Here is an 18,564-nt window from a genome sequence, read left to right on the forward strand (position 1 = left end):
GTGTTGACTGGGATCTTGTGGATGCCCTACACAGCAGCCTCAGAAGATCCCTGGGGCACCAAACAGTGGGTACTAGCAAGGGGTACATGCATGCAGCTGGTGGTAGCCTGCACAGTCCTGCCCAGTAGCAAGGGCTGGAGAAAGGTATGGCCAAGAGGATTTGAAGGGACACCCAAGGTATACCATCTTCTCCATGAAATTTCTACCCACTGGGGACCTTGGGCAGGTCATAACACCTCCCTCTACATGTGTTTTGGCCCTTGATTTGCACAGTGAGGAAACATTCCCAAATGAGACGATAAATGTCACTTTGCTTGGTAAAAATGACAACATGGCACAGTACGTTATTATTATTACGGAGAACTACAGAGGGAGAATCAGATGGCAGAATCCCATACTTTTATTTTGTAGGTGAGGAACTTCCAGTTCATGAAGTTCAGAAGCATTTCCCAGGTCATCGACATTAATGACAAAGACAGGACTAGAATCCATGTCTTCTGACTCCCTATGGACAGCCCTTTTCGACTCCTCTCCCACTCCCTAAGCTCCGTCATTATTCCAGAGGCTGGGTGTGTTTCCTTAATTCCCCATGTCCTTTTCTACAAGTCCTCTGAAAGGGCTTTCTGCACTGTAGAAAATAATCATGAGGGCTAAATAACCAGTAAGGATGTGGGATGAACAGATCTACCTGTCTCCATGAAGTCAGGGCCATTGCCCTTCCCTGGGAATGGCTTTCCCTTTCATTAGTTCTCTGGTTGAAGGGCTTCACCCTCACCAGCATAGCTCTCAAGATCTCGAGAAGAATCTTGAACCTAGGAAATCATCTTGAAAGGCTTGTGAACATCAACTGGATAATATTTGTGTCTTATGACTTGTTTCTAAATAAAGCTAGTCTTAACAGCATAAGTTGGTGCTCAAAGTACCTCTTTTATTATCTAAGTAAAAGCGTAAGAAATAAGAAACTGGTCAATTTCAGACCCTCTCACCCTTATTACAGGATCTATGGAAGGAGGAAGTCATCCTAAATATTGCTAAGGAAAAAGTCATTCAGTTCCCTCAGATCACATTATGAGAAAGGAAGAAAGAAGAGCTGCCTGACAATTATCAAAATAAGATATAGATGATCTGGTAGTTTTTGTACCAAACTAAAAACAAAACTTATCAATGAATTCAATACCTACAGGTTTTTGCTTTTCTTTTTCTCCTGTTCTTCCAGTATAGCTTCCTTTAAGAAAAATACATACAGCAATAAAAGCTTAGCATCATCATTAATTATAAATCATTAGAAATAATTTACCCAGTAATTTAGCTCATACCTTCATTGTCTAGGACTTTATTTTGAAGGATTCAATTGATGTAAAGGAATTAGATATCAATGATCTAATAATCAATTGAAAAAATATATTGGCGGTTGGGAAGAGGGATTGGGAGATAGTATGGCTGTAATAATTTAAATTAAGTAATTTTTTTTCTCAAAATAGTGCACCATTTAGCTGTCTGTATAGTTCAATAGAGCTAAGTCTCTGAATATTTTTGATTGCATTATTTTCTAAGTTAGAAGTAAAAGTCTATATCCCTCACATATATGTATTCATTCATTTTCAGGTTATATACATGGAACATGGTAATAATCCATTATGTAAATTATCTAAAATATACAAACTGAAATTTTAAAAGGATAAAACGGAAAAATTTAAAAAGAAAGAAGTTTCAAAATGTTTCTGCCTCCCTTCATTGAGTCATTTGGTACATTTCCTGGAGCATGTTCACCTCACTTTGGAAACAACTGCCCTGGACAATGAACATCAATGGGAAAAGGATGGTTCTGGCTTCCAGCTGAGGACTGGCGGCTGGCTCTGACCCCGGGCTGCCCACCCCCGCAGGCTGCACAGGCCCACTCACTCACCCTGATGCTGTTCACGATGGCAGCTGTTTTGCTCTCTGCAGCCTCTGGGTTTCCAATGAGGTAATCCCAGGCACAGAACACCCGCCAGCAGAAGGTGTAGTTTTCATTGGAAGCACTGGCAAGGCTCATGCGGGAGTTCTTAGCCATCCTGCCAAAGAGGAGCACAAACAGGTTATAGGAGTCTCAGGAATAGGGGGCTGGAGCTAGCACCCACGGAGCCTGTGTGAATTAGAATAGGCTGCTCCCCTCTGGGTGGACGCAGCTCCTCAGGTCACGGCTTGGACAGCACAGCACCGACTGGATTTCAGCCTGTGCTTGTGACCTCAGCAACAGTTTGGAACAGCGTGAAAACTGTGATGGCCCATTATTGTATGAGTTCATTTGACAAGGGGTCCCACCACTGTGGTACCCAGCAGGTCACTGCAGGTATGTGTGCCCCAGTAGCCAGCTGTTCTCATCTCTGTGCAGCTGTGATTGTGAAATAAAAATATTTCCTTTGAATCAGTCTTCTTGGAGCTCCTTCCCATGGGAACTCTACCCCATGGGACTCCACATAACATGCTGGGTCCCTCTTTCACACATTTCTTTAGATATTTGAAGGCAGGAGTCATGAACCCTCCTTAGGTGAAACTCTCCCTACTTTTCAGAGCCTTTCTCCTGCAATAAGCTCTCCTTTCCATCCATATTTCTTGCTTCCAAGTTTGCTCTAATCTGTCTCTTACATTGTATGTCTAGTAAAGGGCCGAGTCTTCGATGTGGGTCCTGGAAGCCACCAGGAGCTAACCTGGAAAGCTTCAGGGGAACTGAAGGCCCCCAGGTCATTATGCACATCCTCAAGTATTGTTTATTTGTTTATTGTCTCTTTTACCCCAAACCACTTCTATCTGCATTTTGCTAACATTCCACAAGTGGGTAGGGCGATGAACGGTGGTTACACAATCAAGCAGAAGCAGCAGGTGAGCCAGCGTGGGTGGGGCCAGCTTTTCCCGGGGTTTGGAGCCTCCTTGTCAGTCTGCATTTCTCTAGCTCCCACACGGAAGCTTGGAATGGTAAGCCAGAAGGGAACCTGGTGATGTTCTGAGCCAACGTGCCCATTTTACAGATGAGGCCCAGGGAAGGAAGGTGAGCTCCTGCAGGTTTCACAGTGAGGGTGGTGCAGGGCTCCTAACCCCACCAGATTGTTTCTTTTGCATTTTGCCTCCTCCGGTGATGACCTAGAGGTGCCAACTGAATCACAGCACACACAAGCCTGGCCTTCGCAAAATTTGTAGCTAGATCACAGGCAAACAAACATACAACCAAAGGAGGACGTTTTGCTTTCTGCAACCTCTGGCCACCTAGATCATATTGCTTATGTCCCTATTGGTGCAGCTACTGCATTGTCTAAAATTACATGAACTGGTAAATCTATATGATTCTTGTATTTCCAGGCCTAATATAGGACCTAGTACAAAGCAGTAAGTGTTCAATAAGTACTTGTTAAAATGAACATGCCTCTTTTAGCTTTGGTCTTCTCATTTGTAAAATGGATACAGCTATGTCTTAACTTTACAGGGCTATTGACAAGATTAGATGACATTACACATATCATAATGCTTGATATGTATTTTGAGAAATCGAGCAGTCATACTTTTTTAAAAGAATGATGAAGCTGTAAGCAAACACTGCCATCCCCACTAGGAAATACGCCAAGGGCAGCCGGTAGCCAGCTCTCCCGATCTTCCTCTCCCTGCCATAGTATCCGTAGAAGAGGACTGAGTACTGGAGGTAGCCCTGCAAAGAAAACACTCAGTGTCATTTCTGGTTCCCATTCCCAGGTCTCAGAACTGTGGCCCATCCACCCCTTCCCTCAAGACAAGAGTGTGGCCAAGCATCAACCTCACCCCCAGAGACCAAACGGTGTCCAGGTCTTGGGCTGATGAAACCTGCTCCTTGGGGATGGTCTTTCTGGCTGTGCTTCCAAAGGGCTGGCCTGCAATCAGCTGGTGAGAGAAGAAGGCTTGTTATGTGGTCCTCTGGGTGGGAGGGGACCAGGAGAAAATGAGAGATTGATCTCCATGTGCTTGTGAAAATGCCACACATAAGAGATCTCCAGGGGGTGGATTTCTGCTTGATTTTCATTAATGAAAAATTAATCTTGGGTGGCCAGATTTTCTTTTTGCCTGACTAGAGCTCACCTGGGTGTGCTCTCTCTCAGCTAGACATGGTTTCTACAGGTGGATTATTAAGGCCCCTGTTGGGAAATGGCCCATTTACTTTTTGAGGATAACGTTTAGTTGAAAATGGATTTTATTTCTTTAATTTATATAAATGTAAGAGGCACAAGTGTGGTTTTGTTACATGGATATATCGTGCTATATCGTCTGGGGTTTAGTGTACCCATAACCTGAATAATGTACATGGCCTGGATATTATTTCAACTTTGGACTGGCAAACTGGCTGGTTGGCCAAGTCCAGCCTGTGGCCTTTTTGTATGGCCCAAGAGCTAAGAATAGTTTTGCATTTTTAAGTGGTTGGGGAAAAAAATCAAAAGAATTTATATAAAATTCAAATTTCAGTATTCATAAATCAAATTCTATTGAAACACAGCCACATCCACTGGTTGATATACTGTCTATGGGTGCTTTCATGCTACATGGCAAATTTGAGTCATTGTGACGGAGACCAAATAGCCCACGAAGCCTAAAGTATTTATTCTGTGGCCCTTTACAGAAAAAGTTTGCCAAGCCCTGCTTTACTCAAACACATGTATGTTCCTCCCCACAATGACAACCAGAGGAGCCATTTTATGCGACTGCTGTAATGTCTCCTCTTTTTAACGAGTGGTACTTTTTTCTCTCCTGAAACACCTTACCTCTGGAATGACAATAAAAGCACCTGTCATAATGGTGAGCACAATATTAATTCCAAATAACCATCTCAAGAATATGAAATAGGAGGCAACGCCAGATCCAAAATGACCTAAAGACAGACAAGATAATGAGAACAGTTTAAGTAAAATCCTCATAGTGCAAGAAATCCTACAAAAAGAACACCATAACTTTTCTTACATCCACAGGAGATAGAGTAAGAATGCCATTATTGTACCAATCGGGGTGTTCCTTCCTGAGTGTTAACTTAGACAGATCAAGATGCCCCTGAATATCTATCAGTTTTACAGGCAGGAAAAATCTCTAGTTTGCCTAAAATGCTATTTGATAGTCACTTCACTAATGACATATTCATCTAAAATGGTCTTATCAAATTTCTAATATTTCATGTATGTTAACAAGTATCAGCATCTTTTAAGAATTTGGTATATTTCTTATCTATTTTGCATCATTTTGAGAATTTCAAGGATTTTGCTAAGGGTTTTTTTGCCTTAATTTCAAGATAAAACACAATTTGCTAGATGCTCACAATAGTGGACAGTGGGTGAAGAGTACAAAGGAACTCTCTTTCCGACTTTTCTATACATCTAAACTTATTCTAAAATAAAAAGCATAGTAAAAACAAATTTATAACTATTGAGAAAATCCAGGAGCATAGAATAACTTAGATGAGGACGTAGGCAACAATTCCACAACATTCTGGAGTAGGTAGTTTCATGTCATTAAAAAAAAAAAAAACTCTTAAATTTGTATTTCAAATCTAGTTTATGTTTGTCATAATGAGTAGCAAAACACAAAACATCACAAGGACAAGAAAAATTACCCATTCTGTGATCACTAAATTAAAATCACTATTAGAATTACTTTCTATTAAACTTTTAGTGTAACCTTCCACAATTATCCTATGCAAATAGTGTTTTTGTATAAGATTGGCATTTCTCTCCAGTATACATCTTCAATTATCAATATATTACAAGCATTTTCTCTTGCCAAAAATACTATTCTATAACATAAATTTTATTGTTCCATTAAGTGAATTTTCCATAACTGATTTAAACTATTCCCCACGACTTGACATTTAGGACATTTCCAACTGTTCACCAGGGTGAATAGTTCTATAATAAATAATTTCTGTCTAAGATAAGGTTTCCTAGAAGCAGAGCTTGAGAAAGGGATTTGGCTACAGGTGATTTGTTGAGGAAGCACTCTCCATAGAGAAGATGTGAAGGAGTCAGGGAAGGTCAGGGGAAAGAGCCAGGGAAGGGCACCATCTTAGCTGCAGCCTAGCTGAGTCTATCCCATCAGGAGCTCTGCAGCATGAATTGCACCACTGAGTTGGTCCCACTGGGAGCAAGGGATCAGACTTGAATCCTGCTCTGTTAATGGTCACTGCCTCTAGACTCCGGCTGGTGAGTGTGGGATTGGTGTGATAGGAGGTAGTCCTGGGGCAATTCCCTGAAGGGGAGCAGCTGAGTGACAAGCAGTCCATACTCAGCAGCAGAGGAAAGGGTAGACCAGCCAAGGAAAGGCAACCTGGGTACAGCACTAATGGCAGTGGCTGCAACCTTGTTTGTTTAGTTTATTATGGTTTTCTCTGTTTTTGTTTTTTTTATTGTTTTGTTTTTAGGAAACGGAAGCATATTACCGAAGTATGTAACATTTTGAAGACTTTTGGTACATATTAAAACTTTTTAAAAAAGAAATACTGTCCTAATTTACATTTCTGCCAGCATATCAAATTGTTTGATCCATTTAAATATTCAACATGTTTTTCCCAGTTTGTCATCTAACTTTTAGCTTTATTTTTTATGTATGTAAATTTTATTTTTTTAGCTAATTAAATATAACAGTACTTTTTCCTCCTTCACTTTTATGATTAGATATGTCTCCATTCTGCAATCATAATATCTATTGTCTATTCAAATATGTAATGGAATTTCAAGTGAAGGAATTAAACTTACTCTTTAAAACAATTGAATCAATTGTTCCAGTGATATTTATGCAGTAATTCAGACTGACTTCAATAATTATTGCATGCTAAAATTCTAAAAGTCTAAGTGTATTCCTATCTGTTCCTGAATTTTTTCTTACTCCTTTGATTTGCCAGTCAATTCCCACACTATGCTATACTGCTTCAGCTGTTGTAGCTTTATGATATATTTTAATATCTTGATCTTACAACTTCATTTGCATTCTTCTTTATACTTTTTAAACTAATCTCTTGGATATTTTTCTTCCTATAAGTTTTATGATCATTTTGTTAAATACTTAGAAACAATACATTGAGATTTTTATTTGATTGCATCAAACTTGTAAATTAATTCTGGGAAAATTAACATTTTCCAAATATTAAATCTTTGTATGTGTTTTAACAAGACTTTTATATCCTGTGGTATAATTTTACAGTTTCCTTTACTTTGGACTTATTGTTAAATCTATTCCAGATACTGTGTGTGTCAGTGTGATCATGGACATGATTTATTTATTTATTGGCGCATGTTTTCTAAATGGGCACAATTATCTCTATGAAAATGCAGATTTTTGTATTTGTGTTTTGCAGTTCCCTGAGCTACCCTCTTATTCATTCTCATAGGTTATCACCTGATCCTTTCGGGGTTTGCATTTTATCTGACTGAAGGAATGAACTGGGAGAGAACAGCAGAGCCACAGCGGAATGTGGAAAGGCCTACATCGAGACTGTTCCCATCCTGGCAGGTGGTGGGGACAAGTATCTTGTCTTCTGGATCTGTTGTCCCATGTGGAGTCCGGTGACCCTGCTATAAGAGTGCCCTCAGCTGCACAGCATAAGGACCAGAACACAGCAGACTCTCCTTAGGCTGTGATTGGCCACTAGTATTGCATTCCTGCTCCACTCTCCAAGTATAAATACTTACTCTCAATTTTCTTTATCCTCATTTCCCAGGGAATGAAGATGACCACAAAGTTACAGGCGAGACGAGCAAATTTCCGCCAGAGCTAGACAAGAGGGGTCAGGATTAGATGTCACATTCATGAAGATGGCAATGATTGTGCAGTACTAGGCACCTAAATGTAGTATACCAGACACTCCCTCTGGTAATCCCTTTAATTATGGATTATGGCTTCATAGGCCTTTAAGCTGCACTAGAACCAAAGTAGCTCCCTTCTCTGTGCTCCTAACCAGGTGAATGGACACCGGCTTTGGATAAATAATGCAAGCTGCAGCCCCATAGAATATGCACCTCAATATAGACACCACCCAGTCCGTGGTATCTGTATTGAGGTGCGTATTCTATAGGGTTGCAGTTTGCATTAGCCATCCCATTCCTGATGCGGGGTATCTCTTGCTCTTTGAGGAAAGAAAAAGTGTAACTTTTGGCAATTACATCTTAAAACCACAACACACAGTAGAAATTACTTGAGGAATGATATATGAATAAATCCACTTGATCTTGCCATAAACCTAAGGGGGTTCTGAGAATGTGCCCCAGGAATCTGGATGCCTAACAAACTCCCCAGGTGATTACAAGCACATCCCTGTTTAAGGACCAAGAGTCTAGAGCCTACCCTGAAAATGAGCCCCACTCTAATGTGTGACTTGCCTCCTGCTACAGCCTCTTTCCTGGATAGAGCTGTCGGGGATAAGGTCTAAAAATTTGTCTTGTAGTTTTGGCTGGGTGCAGTGGCTCATGCCTGTAATCCTAACACTTTGGGAGGCCGAGGTGGGCAGATCATGACATCAGGAGTTCAAGACCAGCCTGGCCAATATAGTGAAACCCAGTCTCTACTAAAAATACAAAAATTAGTCGGGCGTGGTGCCATGCGCCTGTAGACCTAGCTACTCAGGAGACTGAGGCAGAAGAATCGCTTGAACCCAGGAGGCGGAGGTTGCAGTGAGCCGAGATCATGCCACTGCACTGCAGCCTGGGTGACAGAGTGAGACTGTCTCAAAAAAAGGAAAAAAAAAAAAGGTGTCTTATGTTTTTAAGATGAAATTGCCAAAAGTTTAAAAAACATTTCTTAAAGGGGAATAAAACAAGACATGCCCTGACACTAGTTCTGCTTCCAACAAAGTTGGCAGGTTGTGCATTTTTACACACACACAATCTGGGTTTGTGCTGGAAGTAAATGATATCATTGCAGAAAGAGGGATTACAAATGTAATTATGACATTCTGAGCTATAAGACTGCACATGGTCCCGGTACAGACATGTATGATAATGTCATTCTGGACATGTCTGCTGAGGCCAGAATGGCTGCTTGTAAATGAAAATCTGAATTTTATCAGAAGTTTATCAGAAGTTGTTCATCTTCTGTTCATGATTTGAGAGCCAACTCAAATACAGTCACTCCCATGAACACAAAATCTCTGTAGCCAGAAAAGAAATTCTCCGATTTGTAAACTCCCCTAGCAATAATTTTTGGTCTCTCTCATAATGTTTATCATATCCTACCTTACATTACCTTAATTTTGTTCGCCTAGCTTGTCTCCTAGAGCCTAGAGAGGGAGATGGAGGCTTTCTGATCATTTATTACCCCAGTATCCAGAGGAAGGGGTGCTCCATCATCCTTTGGCAAGGGTTTGGTGTTGGAAAGCATTTGAGTCTCTGGCTCGCTTTAAATCCCTGAAGACTAAGAAGCACGGGGCGGAAAGCCAGAGACCTGAGTTCTAGCTGTAGTTTCACATCTATCTCACTATGTGTCCCTGGGGAAGTTATTTTCTTTCCTTGGGTTCCATTTCTCCATCTGTATAAGAAGTCAGATTCAATTAGTGGCATTCAGAATGCTCTTTAAATTTAAAGTTGTATGAGAATTTTCATACATGTAACAGCCTAAGGTAGGGCAGCTTTTGTAGGTGGGGGTAAAAAATCTCCCCCACCACCCCACCAGTAGTGCTTGAGGAGCCAGGGTCCTCCAACTCAGGTTAGAGAGCACTGGATTGAATGGCCCAAGTTTGCTCATTCTGGGAATAAGAGTCTATGCAAGTTGGCCCAAAGGAACTTCTTAAAAGAAAATGTGATTGAAAAAGGTGATTTGTTGATAACGTGTTCAGTAAGGCATGGGGGAAAAAGTTTCATGCTTCTCTGATGATTTATACCAAATCTCCATGGCAAAAGCCTTGAAACAGGAATAATTCAAAATTTAAGAACAAAGCAAAATCAAAACAAAGAAAACTAAACTTGGAAGAATAGATCCTAATTGTGGGTTTGGATTATTGAGCTTTGCTAGCTAAGAAAAAGTTCTATCTTTGGAAAGACTTACATATCCACCCAGAAGATATGTAACAACATATGTGATAGTTCATGAAAAGTATATTTATTCATAGTATGTGTTAAGCACCTAGATTGTGTTGACTTATCAACATGTCAACATGAACTGTCATACATGTTGTTAGATATGTGGTACATGCATGTATCATACATACATATATATTTATACATGTATCATTATGCATGTATGTATCATACAGATCTAACAATATGTACGACAGTTCACGAAAAGTATATTTATTCGTAGTACGTATTAAGCACCTAGGTTGTGTTTTCCTGTGAATGCAGATAGTGAGCATGACATGCAAGATGTCAGCTGGTATGGAGTTTGCATTCAGGTAGAGACAAGGCAGCCACAAGCAAATCCATGCCACAGTGGGACACGGTCTATTAGGACTGGGGGAGAAGGCCCTTTCAACAATTAGGGAAGGTCTAGCTGAGGAGGTCATACTTGAGCTGAGACTTGAATGAAAAGGAAAATTAAAAGTAAATGGGAAGAGTAGCTTTATAAAAGGGGAGAACAGCCAGTACAAGCTGTGGGTTAGCATGAGCTGAGCGTTTTACAGAAGAGGATGGAGGAGAGAGGAGCAAGATAAAAGTTTGGATTACCTTACTCAATGTAAAAACCCTGCTTCTAATAATTCAGCCCATTATCAAGTTATACCTTTAATTCATACTGAGTTTACTATTGCTAAAAGTCCCAATAGCTTTTCATTGTTATATATAATAGGTCATTTGAATTCATGTGAAATACTTTATTTCCTGTAGCATTTCAGCTTATTTAGAGAAAACAAAAGAGCTTGGTAGTTCATATGTCTACAAAAAGATAATTTATTTCATAAATTCCATCATAGTATGGCAGGAATAAGGAGTCATGTGTGATTTGGTCATAAAAACAGATTCAAATTTTAAAGAAGATTTTTGTGAAGAGTAAGAAGAAAGAATGACAAGATGTGTCCTTAGGGATTCTTTGATATTTTATAATTTTTCAAACATGTAAAATTTATGACCTGCTTTTATTTAAGCTATATTAAGAATATTTTTGTTTCAGAGAATCTAAAAAGAGTCTATCTGTCAGTTATTGTCTCTTAAGATAACAAACAAAAAATATTATAATCAACATTGGTGCAGGTATTATGAGACTAATAATGGCAATATAAATCATCAAGGCTTTTAGAAAATAATCTTTAAATATTTACCAAAAGCCAAAAAATGGACCACAGTCTTTTCTATAGTGATTGCAATTCTGGCATTCACCCTAAGAAAAAAATTCAAAACGACAGAGAAATCTATATGTGCAAAGATGTTCTTCGTAGGACTATTAATAATAATGAAAAATTAGAAGCATTTTAAATATCCACCAGCAGTCAAATAACTAATTAAATTAATATACATTTATCTGATGGAATACCACAGAGTCATCAAAAACCATTAAATATAAAAACTATATAGCAACATGGAAAAAAATTATATAATGGTGCTATGTGAAAAAAGAAGCAAAATGTATATACACTACAATTACTATGGTATGAAAATAATACATTTATGCAATGACTGATGTGAAATTTCTAAAACGATATTATAAGTTATTTTTCTTTGTTTTCTACAGATTTATGAAATGACTTTATAAACAGATAATTTTAATGTATACTTTTCCTTTAAGTAACTGAATGGGAAAAATAACAAACAAAAATCTTAACATTGTATTATAAAATGAGCATTGACATATACCTGCAACTTTCTCATTGTAAGAAATACAGCTGTATACAGGGACACAGTGAATCAAACCTACGAATATGGGTGGGATTAACTCAGGAAAGGTGCTAGATCACTTTTGCTATCCTTTCTCCTGATGAATTAGGCTTACCCAGTTTCACACAATTGGGAAGGGAAGGCATCTAGGACTAAAATTCAAGTCTTGGGAAATTCATACTTTTCAATTCTATTATCCTGATCTACAGCTGTGTTATAGACTGGCACTCGCAACCTGTGTATCATGGCAAGTGCGATGGCAAACACAACTTCCTGGCTCTGGAGACCACAGTGTTCACGTGTGTCTGTGTCTGTGTGTGTGCTTTTTTTCTTTTTTTTTGGAGACGGAGTCTCGCTGTGTTGCCCAGGCTGGAGTGCAGTGGCACGATCTAGGCTCACTGCAAGCTCCGCCTCCCGGGTTCACGCCATTCTTCTGCCTCAGCCTGCCACCACACCCAGCTAATTTTTGTGATTTTAGTAGAGACAGGGTTTCACCGTGTTAGCCAGGATGGTCTCAATCTCCTGACCTCGTGATCCACCTCCCTTGGCCTCCCAAAGTGCTGGGATTACAGGTGTGAGCCACTGCGCCCGGCTACATGTGTGTTCTTTACCTCTGCACCTGCTGCTTGGTAGCCTCGGGTCCTGGTCAGCCTCCCTTCGAACTTCAGTACAATGTCCTTTGCTCGTCTAAGAGAAGAAAAACCTGATGGTGAACACAATTTTATCATACTTACAATTTCTGCAAAATGTGTAAAAATGCAACAGGAATAGGTTGCCATCTTGTCCTGAAAAATGATACAGCACGAGATGCCGTGAGAGAATGGAGTTACACAAATACTTCATGGTCTAATTTTTGGTAATCAGAAAATGCCTTAAAATTTTTTTCTTTAATATTTAAATGGATGCATAATCGAAAATGATGAAATTATACCAAAATTAGCTACAACTGAATTTCTTAAAGGCCTTCACTGATTCTGGTGCTTGACTGGGGATTCTGAGCTTTGGAAATCCTGGTGGCAGACACCTGCATCTCGACCTCTCCACTTAGCAACTTTCCTCTTGCAGTCAATTGTTTAAAAGTGCAAATCAGACCTGGCTTCAGAGAATCTGCCTAAGTAAAGGTTGGTGTCCGATTAATGGGAGCAAAAAAGTCATGTCTACATAGACATGAACAATCTGAGTCACCCCAAACAAACTTCTAACACACTAATTGATCACTGTATTGAATTAACCTGATATCTCTGCCTAAATATTCAGTCCTGAAAATGGACTAAATTCATTGGGATAGACAGTTAAATTCACACCTTAAATGAACAACAGGATTAGAAAATAAATGTTAGTGCCATGGACAGACTGAAGCCAAAGGCTCTTAGAGAGATGAATGTCACCGTCAAGGTAAGCTAATCATTTACCACCCCATGTAGAGATGCTCATTATCTGATGGTTGGACGCCCTCTGCTTGATTATGTTCAGTGTTGAAGAACTTAGTTCTTCTGAATTAGCCATTTTGCTAGTTTGACAGGTTTACTTGGGAGGGTGCTCTGGTCTGTGCATCACAGCAACCCCCAATAACACCCAGTGGTCTGAGTCCTTCCTTGGAAAACACAGGGTACAAGCCAATTCCTTTATCCACAGACAGGATGATCTCTCCAAAACATTACCTAACCAGAGTTCTTGGTTTTGGATCTCTCTTCCTACCATTGCAACATCTTCATCTTAATAGCCCAGCCAATGCATTGACTTCATTCTGGCCAGAACCAAAATGTAGGTCAGGAGCAAGGTTGACGTCCCATGACTACCATGTTGGGGTCATCTTAATAGAGCTGTCTGCTGCAAGTATTTAAAAAGTAAAAGCCTATCAAAGTCAAGTAACAATTCATTTTATATCTTATTTTTTATTTTTTCTGAAAGCATTTAAACATTTTATGCACATCTATTTTGGGTCAAGCATAGTGGAATACAGAGTTGCCTAAAACAGAGTTTCAGTCAGGTGGGGTGGTTCACACCTGCAATCTCAGCACTTTGGGGGGCTGAGGTGGGAGGATTACTTGAGCCTAGGAGTTCAAGACCATCCTGGGCAACACAGTGAGATCCCATCTCTGCAAAAATATAAAAAAATTAGCTGAGTGTGGTGGCACATGCCTGTAGTCCCAGCTACTTGGAAGGCCATGGTGGGAAGATCACTTGAGCCCAGGAGTTTGAGGCTGTGGTGAGCTGTGATCCAGCCACTGCACTCCAGCCTGGGTGAGAGTGACATCCTGTTTCAAAACAAACAACAACAAAAAACCAGAGTCTCTGCCCTGGAAGAGTTCACTACCTAATAGGGATGACAGAGATCTTTAAAGACAATGACTGAGGGAGAGTGGGTGTGACAAGAGCTATAACAGAGGGAGGGGTGATCGGGTGTGGAGGTAGCAGGGAGGGGCAGCCCAAACCAAGGCCCAGTCATAGACCTATGCTGATTTCATAGGAACTGACCACTTGCTTCCCTACAGGGGAAACAAGCATGTCCTGTATCCTCTTAGACAGGTGGCTCTTGCTCCAGACTCAGGGTTATCTCATTCTGTTTTCATCTGCATCCCGCTACGCTCCCTTGATTCCCAAGCAGACAGGGTTCGGTGCTTTTTTGCACTTTCCACAAAAGCACTGTGATAAGCCTCAGCAAGTCCAATGAGGGAAGTGTTGCTCCAGTAGTTTCTCAAGGTGATGGAGAGGAGATATGTGTGGCAAGGAGATAGCGGAGGTGCTCAGAGGGCCAGCTGCACCCTGAGACCCTGGCTGCTGGCTGAACACATGGCCGGTGTCAGCCATCTTGGGGCTCTGGATGTGTCACATGGGCCAAGCAACATGGCAGAAGGCCTGGCTTATTCTTTGGTTTCTGAAGTGCCTTGACAGAAAAGTTACCATTTGTTCTGCTCTGCCCTCAAAGTTAAAGAGACTTAACCACCTATTATTCAGATAACAATTGATCATCATCATTTTGGAATGATTTAGCAAAATTCTAATAGAACCTATGTCATTTTTTTTTTTTTTTTTGAGACAGAGTCTCACTCTGTCACCCAGGCTGGAGTGCAGTGGCACAATGTCGGCTCACTGCAACCTCTGCCTCCCGGGTTCAAGCAATTCTCCTGCCTCAGCCTCCCGAGTAGCTGGGACTACAGGTGCCCACCACCACGCCCGACTAACTTTTGTATTTTTAGTGGAGACAGGGTTTCACCATATTGGCCAGACTGGTCTCAATCTCCTGACCTTGTGATCCGCCTGCCTCAGCCTCCCACAGTTCTGGGATTACAGGCGTGAGCCACCGCACCCGGCCAAGAACCTATATCTTTTCTTTTTAAAGAGTAATTGCTCCAATGATTACTTTGGTGAAATTACTATGTTTCAATACAAGAAAACACTGGACTTGGAATCAGAAATTCTAGATTTAAAGCTTAATTCTAGCACTCAGAAACTGTGTAGCTTGGGTTAGTCTCTTAACATCTCTGAGTATCAACTTTGTTGTCTGAAAAATGGATATAATGCCATCCTTACTCAAAGAAATGGAAACAACAGCAGCTGATAACAGACATGAAAGGCACATGAAGGAGAATTAATTGGAACCTTCTGAGGACCAAAACTACGGATGACTTTAGCTATCTTTCACAGTCACCTGAAGAGCAGTCTGGTCAGACTGGAAGAACATCACCTGGAATGCAAATCTAAGGAAGAAATGATTTGATGGGAAAGAAATGCAAGCCTAATACATGGTTGATATGGAGGTAAAGAGATATCTGCTTGGCATCTAGAAAAGAGCAATGAAGATGAAGATAGGGCAGTGATTCTGTCTACACAGCAGGGGTCTGATGATCAGGCGTAGTGTCTGCTTTGCCAGGAAGCTCCACAGCACAGGTCACAGTAGCTCAGTGGTACAGGCCATGAAAGCTACTCTGCTAACTCCCTTTGCTGTGACCCCAGGCATCAGAATCACTATTCCTTACTCACTCTTAGTGAGTGACTGTTATATACCAGATACAATGCTAAGCACTCACAGAGTTCATTCCATGTATTCCTTCAACAAACTGCTATCAGTGGATCTCAAACTTGAATGTGCAAAAGTATCAACCTAAATGCATGTTAAAAATACAAGGACCCTCTCCCATGGTTTGATTCAATAGGTCTGAGAGCAATCAGGGATTTTGAGTTTTTAACAACACCCGGAGACCTTAGTGGTCGACATTTTTGGAAATGGACTGCAGGAAGTTAATGGCTGTTCCTCACCATCGCTTCAACTTTAAAAAAGAAAAGAACTGGTATTCAGAGACATTAAGAAAATTAATGTCACGTAGATAGAAATTGGTAAAGGTAGTTGAATCAGGGAATCTGTTTTTAAATCTTTAGCACTTTATTGTATAGACAGACTGTTTAATATGACTCTAAGTATCATAATAATCTGGCTTCCTATAAAGGTTTTTTTTTTTTCAATTATTTTTTTACTCAGAGGGTGGTAATAGCCAAGCAGCTAAAATGAGTATCTCTTTTCATATTGGCTTACTGCTCTGTCTCTAGTGAGCGAGACGAGCTTGGAGAGAATATTAAAATCTAGTGTTTAGAAAGGAGGCAGAAGATAAAAGACTCTCCACCAACACACACACACCCAACACAGACACACAACTCTTTATACTCTCTCTTTCTCTGCGTCTCTCTGTCTTTCTGTCTGTCACACACAAACACACATGCACACACAGAGGAACTGGCTTCTGGACCAGCTAGACCTCTCAGATACCTTTGTGACTTTGCTAAGTCAGGTCAAGAGTGACTGAGCCACCTCTCTCACCTGAGTCTTTATCCTCGTTCCCATGGGCAGGGCAAAGTGGTTTATCGGAAAGCATACTTGTAATGATCAATAATGGCCATTGAGGCCCTTACCTCAATGCCCTCAGCTTCTGTCCCATAGTCCAGGGTCTGCAGCGAATGTTTGCCATGAGATCTTTCTGGAACTGTATATTCTGGAAGATTTGTTCCGGATCATTGCTGTCCCCTGTTTCATCAGCACTAAAGCTGTCATCCAAGTTGCTGAATGATCAGGGCATTAAGGAGGAAATCTGATTAGAAGAATTGTTTCCAGCAAAGATCATCTTGCCCTGGGCACAAGTTCAGGTCATCTGTATGAAATGTGTATGTGTTTGTGCATGATTGTGTGTGTTTGTGTAAAGGGAGGGACCCAAAGAGACAGATAATTTGGTAGTGTCAGTAGCCTGTTGAAACATTTATTGGATTCAATTACTTCCACTGGGTCATTAGAAGATAATGATTTCTCAGGGTGCATGATATTATCAGAAAACACAAGATGAGACAAGAGGGTACTTATGTACTCTTGGATTCCTGAGTAGCAGCAATTCGGGTAGGCAAAATAATTTCTTTTTCAGGCTCATTGAAATAATCAGCTAATTTTAGAGGCAGGACTCCTGTTCCCCAATTCTAAAGGTAACATAAAATACAATCAAAACTTCTGCCACTCAGAAACCCCTCTTCACCCTTTCCAGTCAATTCATTTTAAACCTGAGATAACCAAGGCAGAACCAGAATCTTTCTACCAGCGAAAGATTAGCTAAATAAATTTACATGGGTGAGATATTTCAGGGACATAGATACTCTCAAGAGGAACAATTTTCCAACATGTAGCAACATTTACTCCCAGTTACACTTAATATGCTTTATCCTAATGCAACTTTTTGAGAGGAGTTAAGAGTATTCATCTATGACTATTAGAAATAAAAGATTTCCTTTGTCATTTTCTAATTCATATTGTTTTTACCCATTAAGAGGAGAATTTTTTTTCAATTTCGTCAAATTAAAGGGCAGCTGTACTAGACCTTTATAAATATTTAACAAATTCGAATAGCACTCTCATCCACTTCTAACTAGCCTGAAGGCTTTTCCAATAAACACTTTATTTATCATGATAGACATATTATCCACTCTCTCTTGACGTTGCTGATTGAGTGAACATAGAGAAAACACGGAAACATATCTGTGGGTTTGGCCAGCCATAAAGCCAGGTTGGGATGCAAGCTTTCGGATTCTGACCTCCTGGTCAAGAAGCAGCCAGAAGAACCATTTCCCTCCATGCCCATTGCTGAGGTTGCCATCCTAGTTGTACCACAACCTGAAGAAGTGAGATTCTGAGTTCATTCTGAAGGACAACTGAGCAGGACAGGGACTTTTTCCCTGGCTCTGGTGACCCATGCATTCCTTCCTCACACACCTGACTCCTCTGCCCAGCTGATGAATGGGGCTAGCTCACCTGAGCAGCAGAGATTCCTGGTAGAGGTAGCACTGACTGGCATTTCTCCGGATGCCTCTATAGCGCTGGGATGCCTTTGAGGTTTTCATGGGAGTCAACAGACTGCTAACGATCAGAAGCTGGCCAGAGAGCTGGGAAGTTAGCAGGCAAGGGTCTGTTCTGAGGTTTCTGAACAGAAGCAGCGGAGTTTCCTCTGCCCGCCGGTTCTCAGGAACAAGACTGTGTGCTTGCAGCTGGTGCTCTGAGTAGGGAAGAATCCAGGAGGCCAGTCATGCATATGCAATGTTAAGGTGGCTGTAGCTGCACAGATTGGCTGGAGTCTAGACAGCCAAAGGTTTGACCTGGTGATCTACAGATCGCTTGGTGCGGCACAAATGATCACATCCGTTAACCCCTTATGCCCTGACAATCCTGGATGGTTTGCAAAACACTTTACATCTTTGACCATGGCTGCTGTTCACAAAACACTGAGGGAGTACAAAAGGCAAGGCTTAATTTCCC

General features: G+C 40.7%; 1 protein-coding gene across 1 annotated transcript in view; it reads right to left on the minus strand.

Annotated features, from left to right (window-relative positions):
- Positions 1-18,187, minus strand: part of TMC3 (transmembrane channel like 3) — a 41,158-nt gene extending 22,971 nt beyond the window's left edge. The window contains exons 1-9 of the mRNA XM_050798566.1: positions 18,064-18,187; positions 16,686-16,832; positions 12,389-12,464; positions 7,671-7,752; positions 4,761-4,867; positions 3,790-3,888; positions 3,537-3,679; positions 1,907-2,054; positions 1,182-1,225 (exon numbers count right to left, since the gene is read on the minus strand). Of these exons, the coding sequence (XP_050654523.1) occupies positions 1,182-1,225; positions 1,907-2,054; positions 3,537-3,679; positions 3,790-3,888; positions 4,761-4,867; positions 7,671-7,752; positions 12,389-12,464; positions 16,686-16,832; positions 18,064-18,152 (935 nt within the window). The 5' untranslated portion in view covers positions 18,153-18,187. The remainder of the gene's footprint in view (positions 1-1,181; positions 1,226-1,906; positions 2,055-3,536; positions 3,680-3,789; positions 3,889-4,760; positions 4,868-7,670; positions 7,753-12,388; positions 12,465-16,685; positions 16,833-18,063) is intronic.
- Between the last annotated feature and the right edge of the window lie 377 nt (positions 18,188-18,564).

Source organism: Macaca thibetana, chromosome 7 (genome assembly GCF_024542745.1).
Source record: "Macaca thibetana thibetana isolate TM-01 chromosome 7, ASM2454274v1, whole genome shotgun sequence".
In the NCBI taxonomy this organism is placed as follows: Eukaryota; Metazoa; Chordata; class Mammalia; order Primates; family Cercopithecidae; genus Macaca; species Macaca thibetana.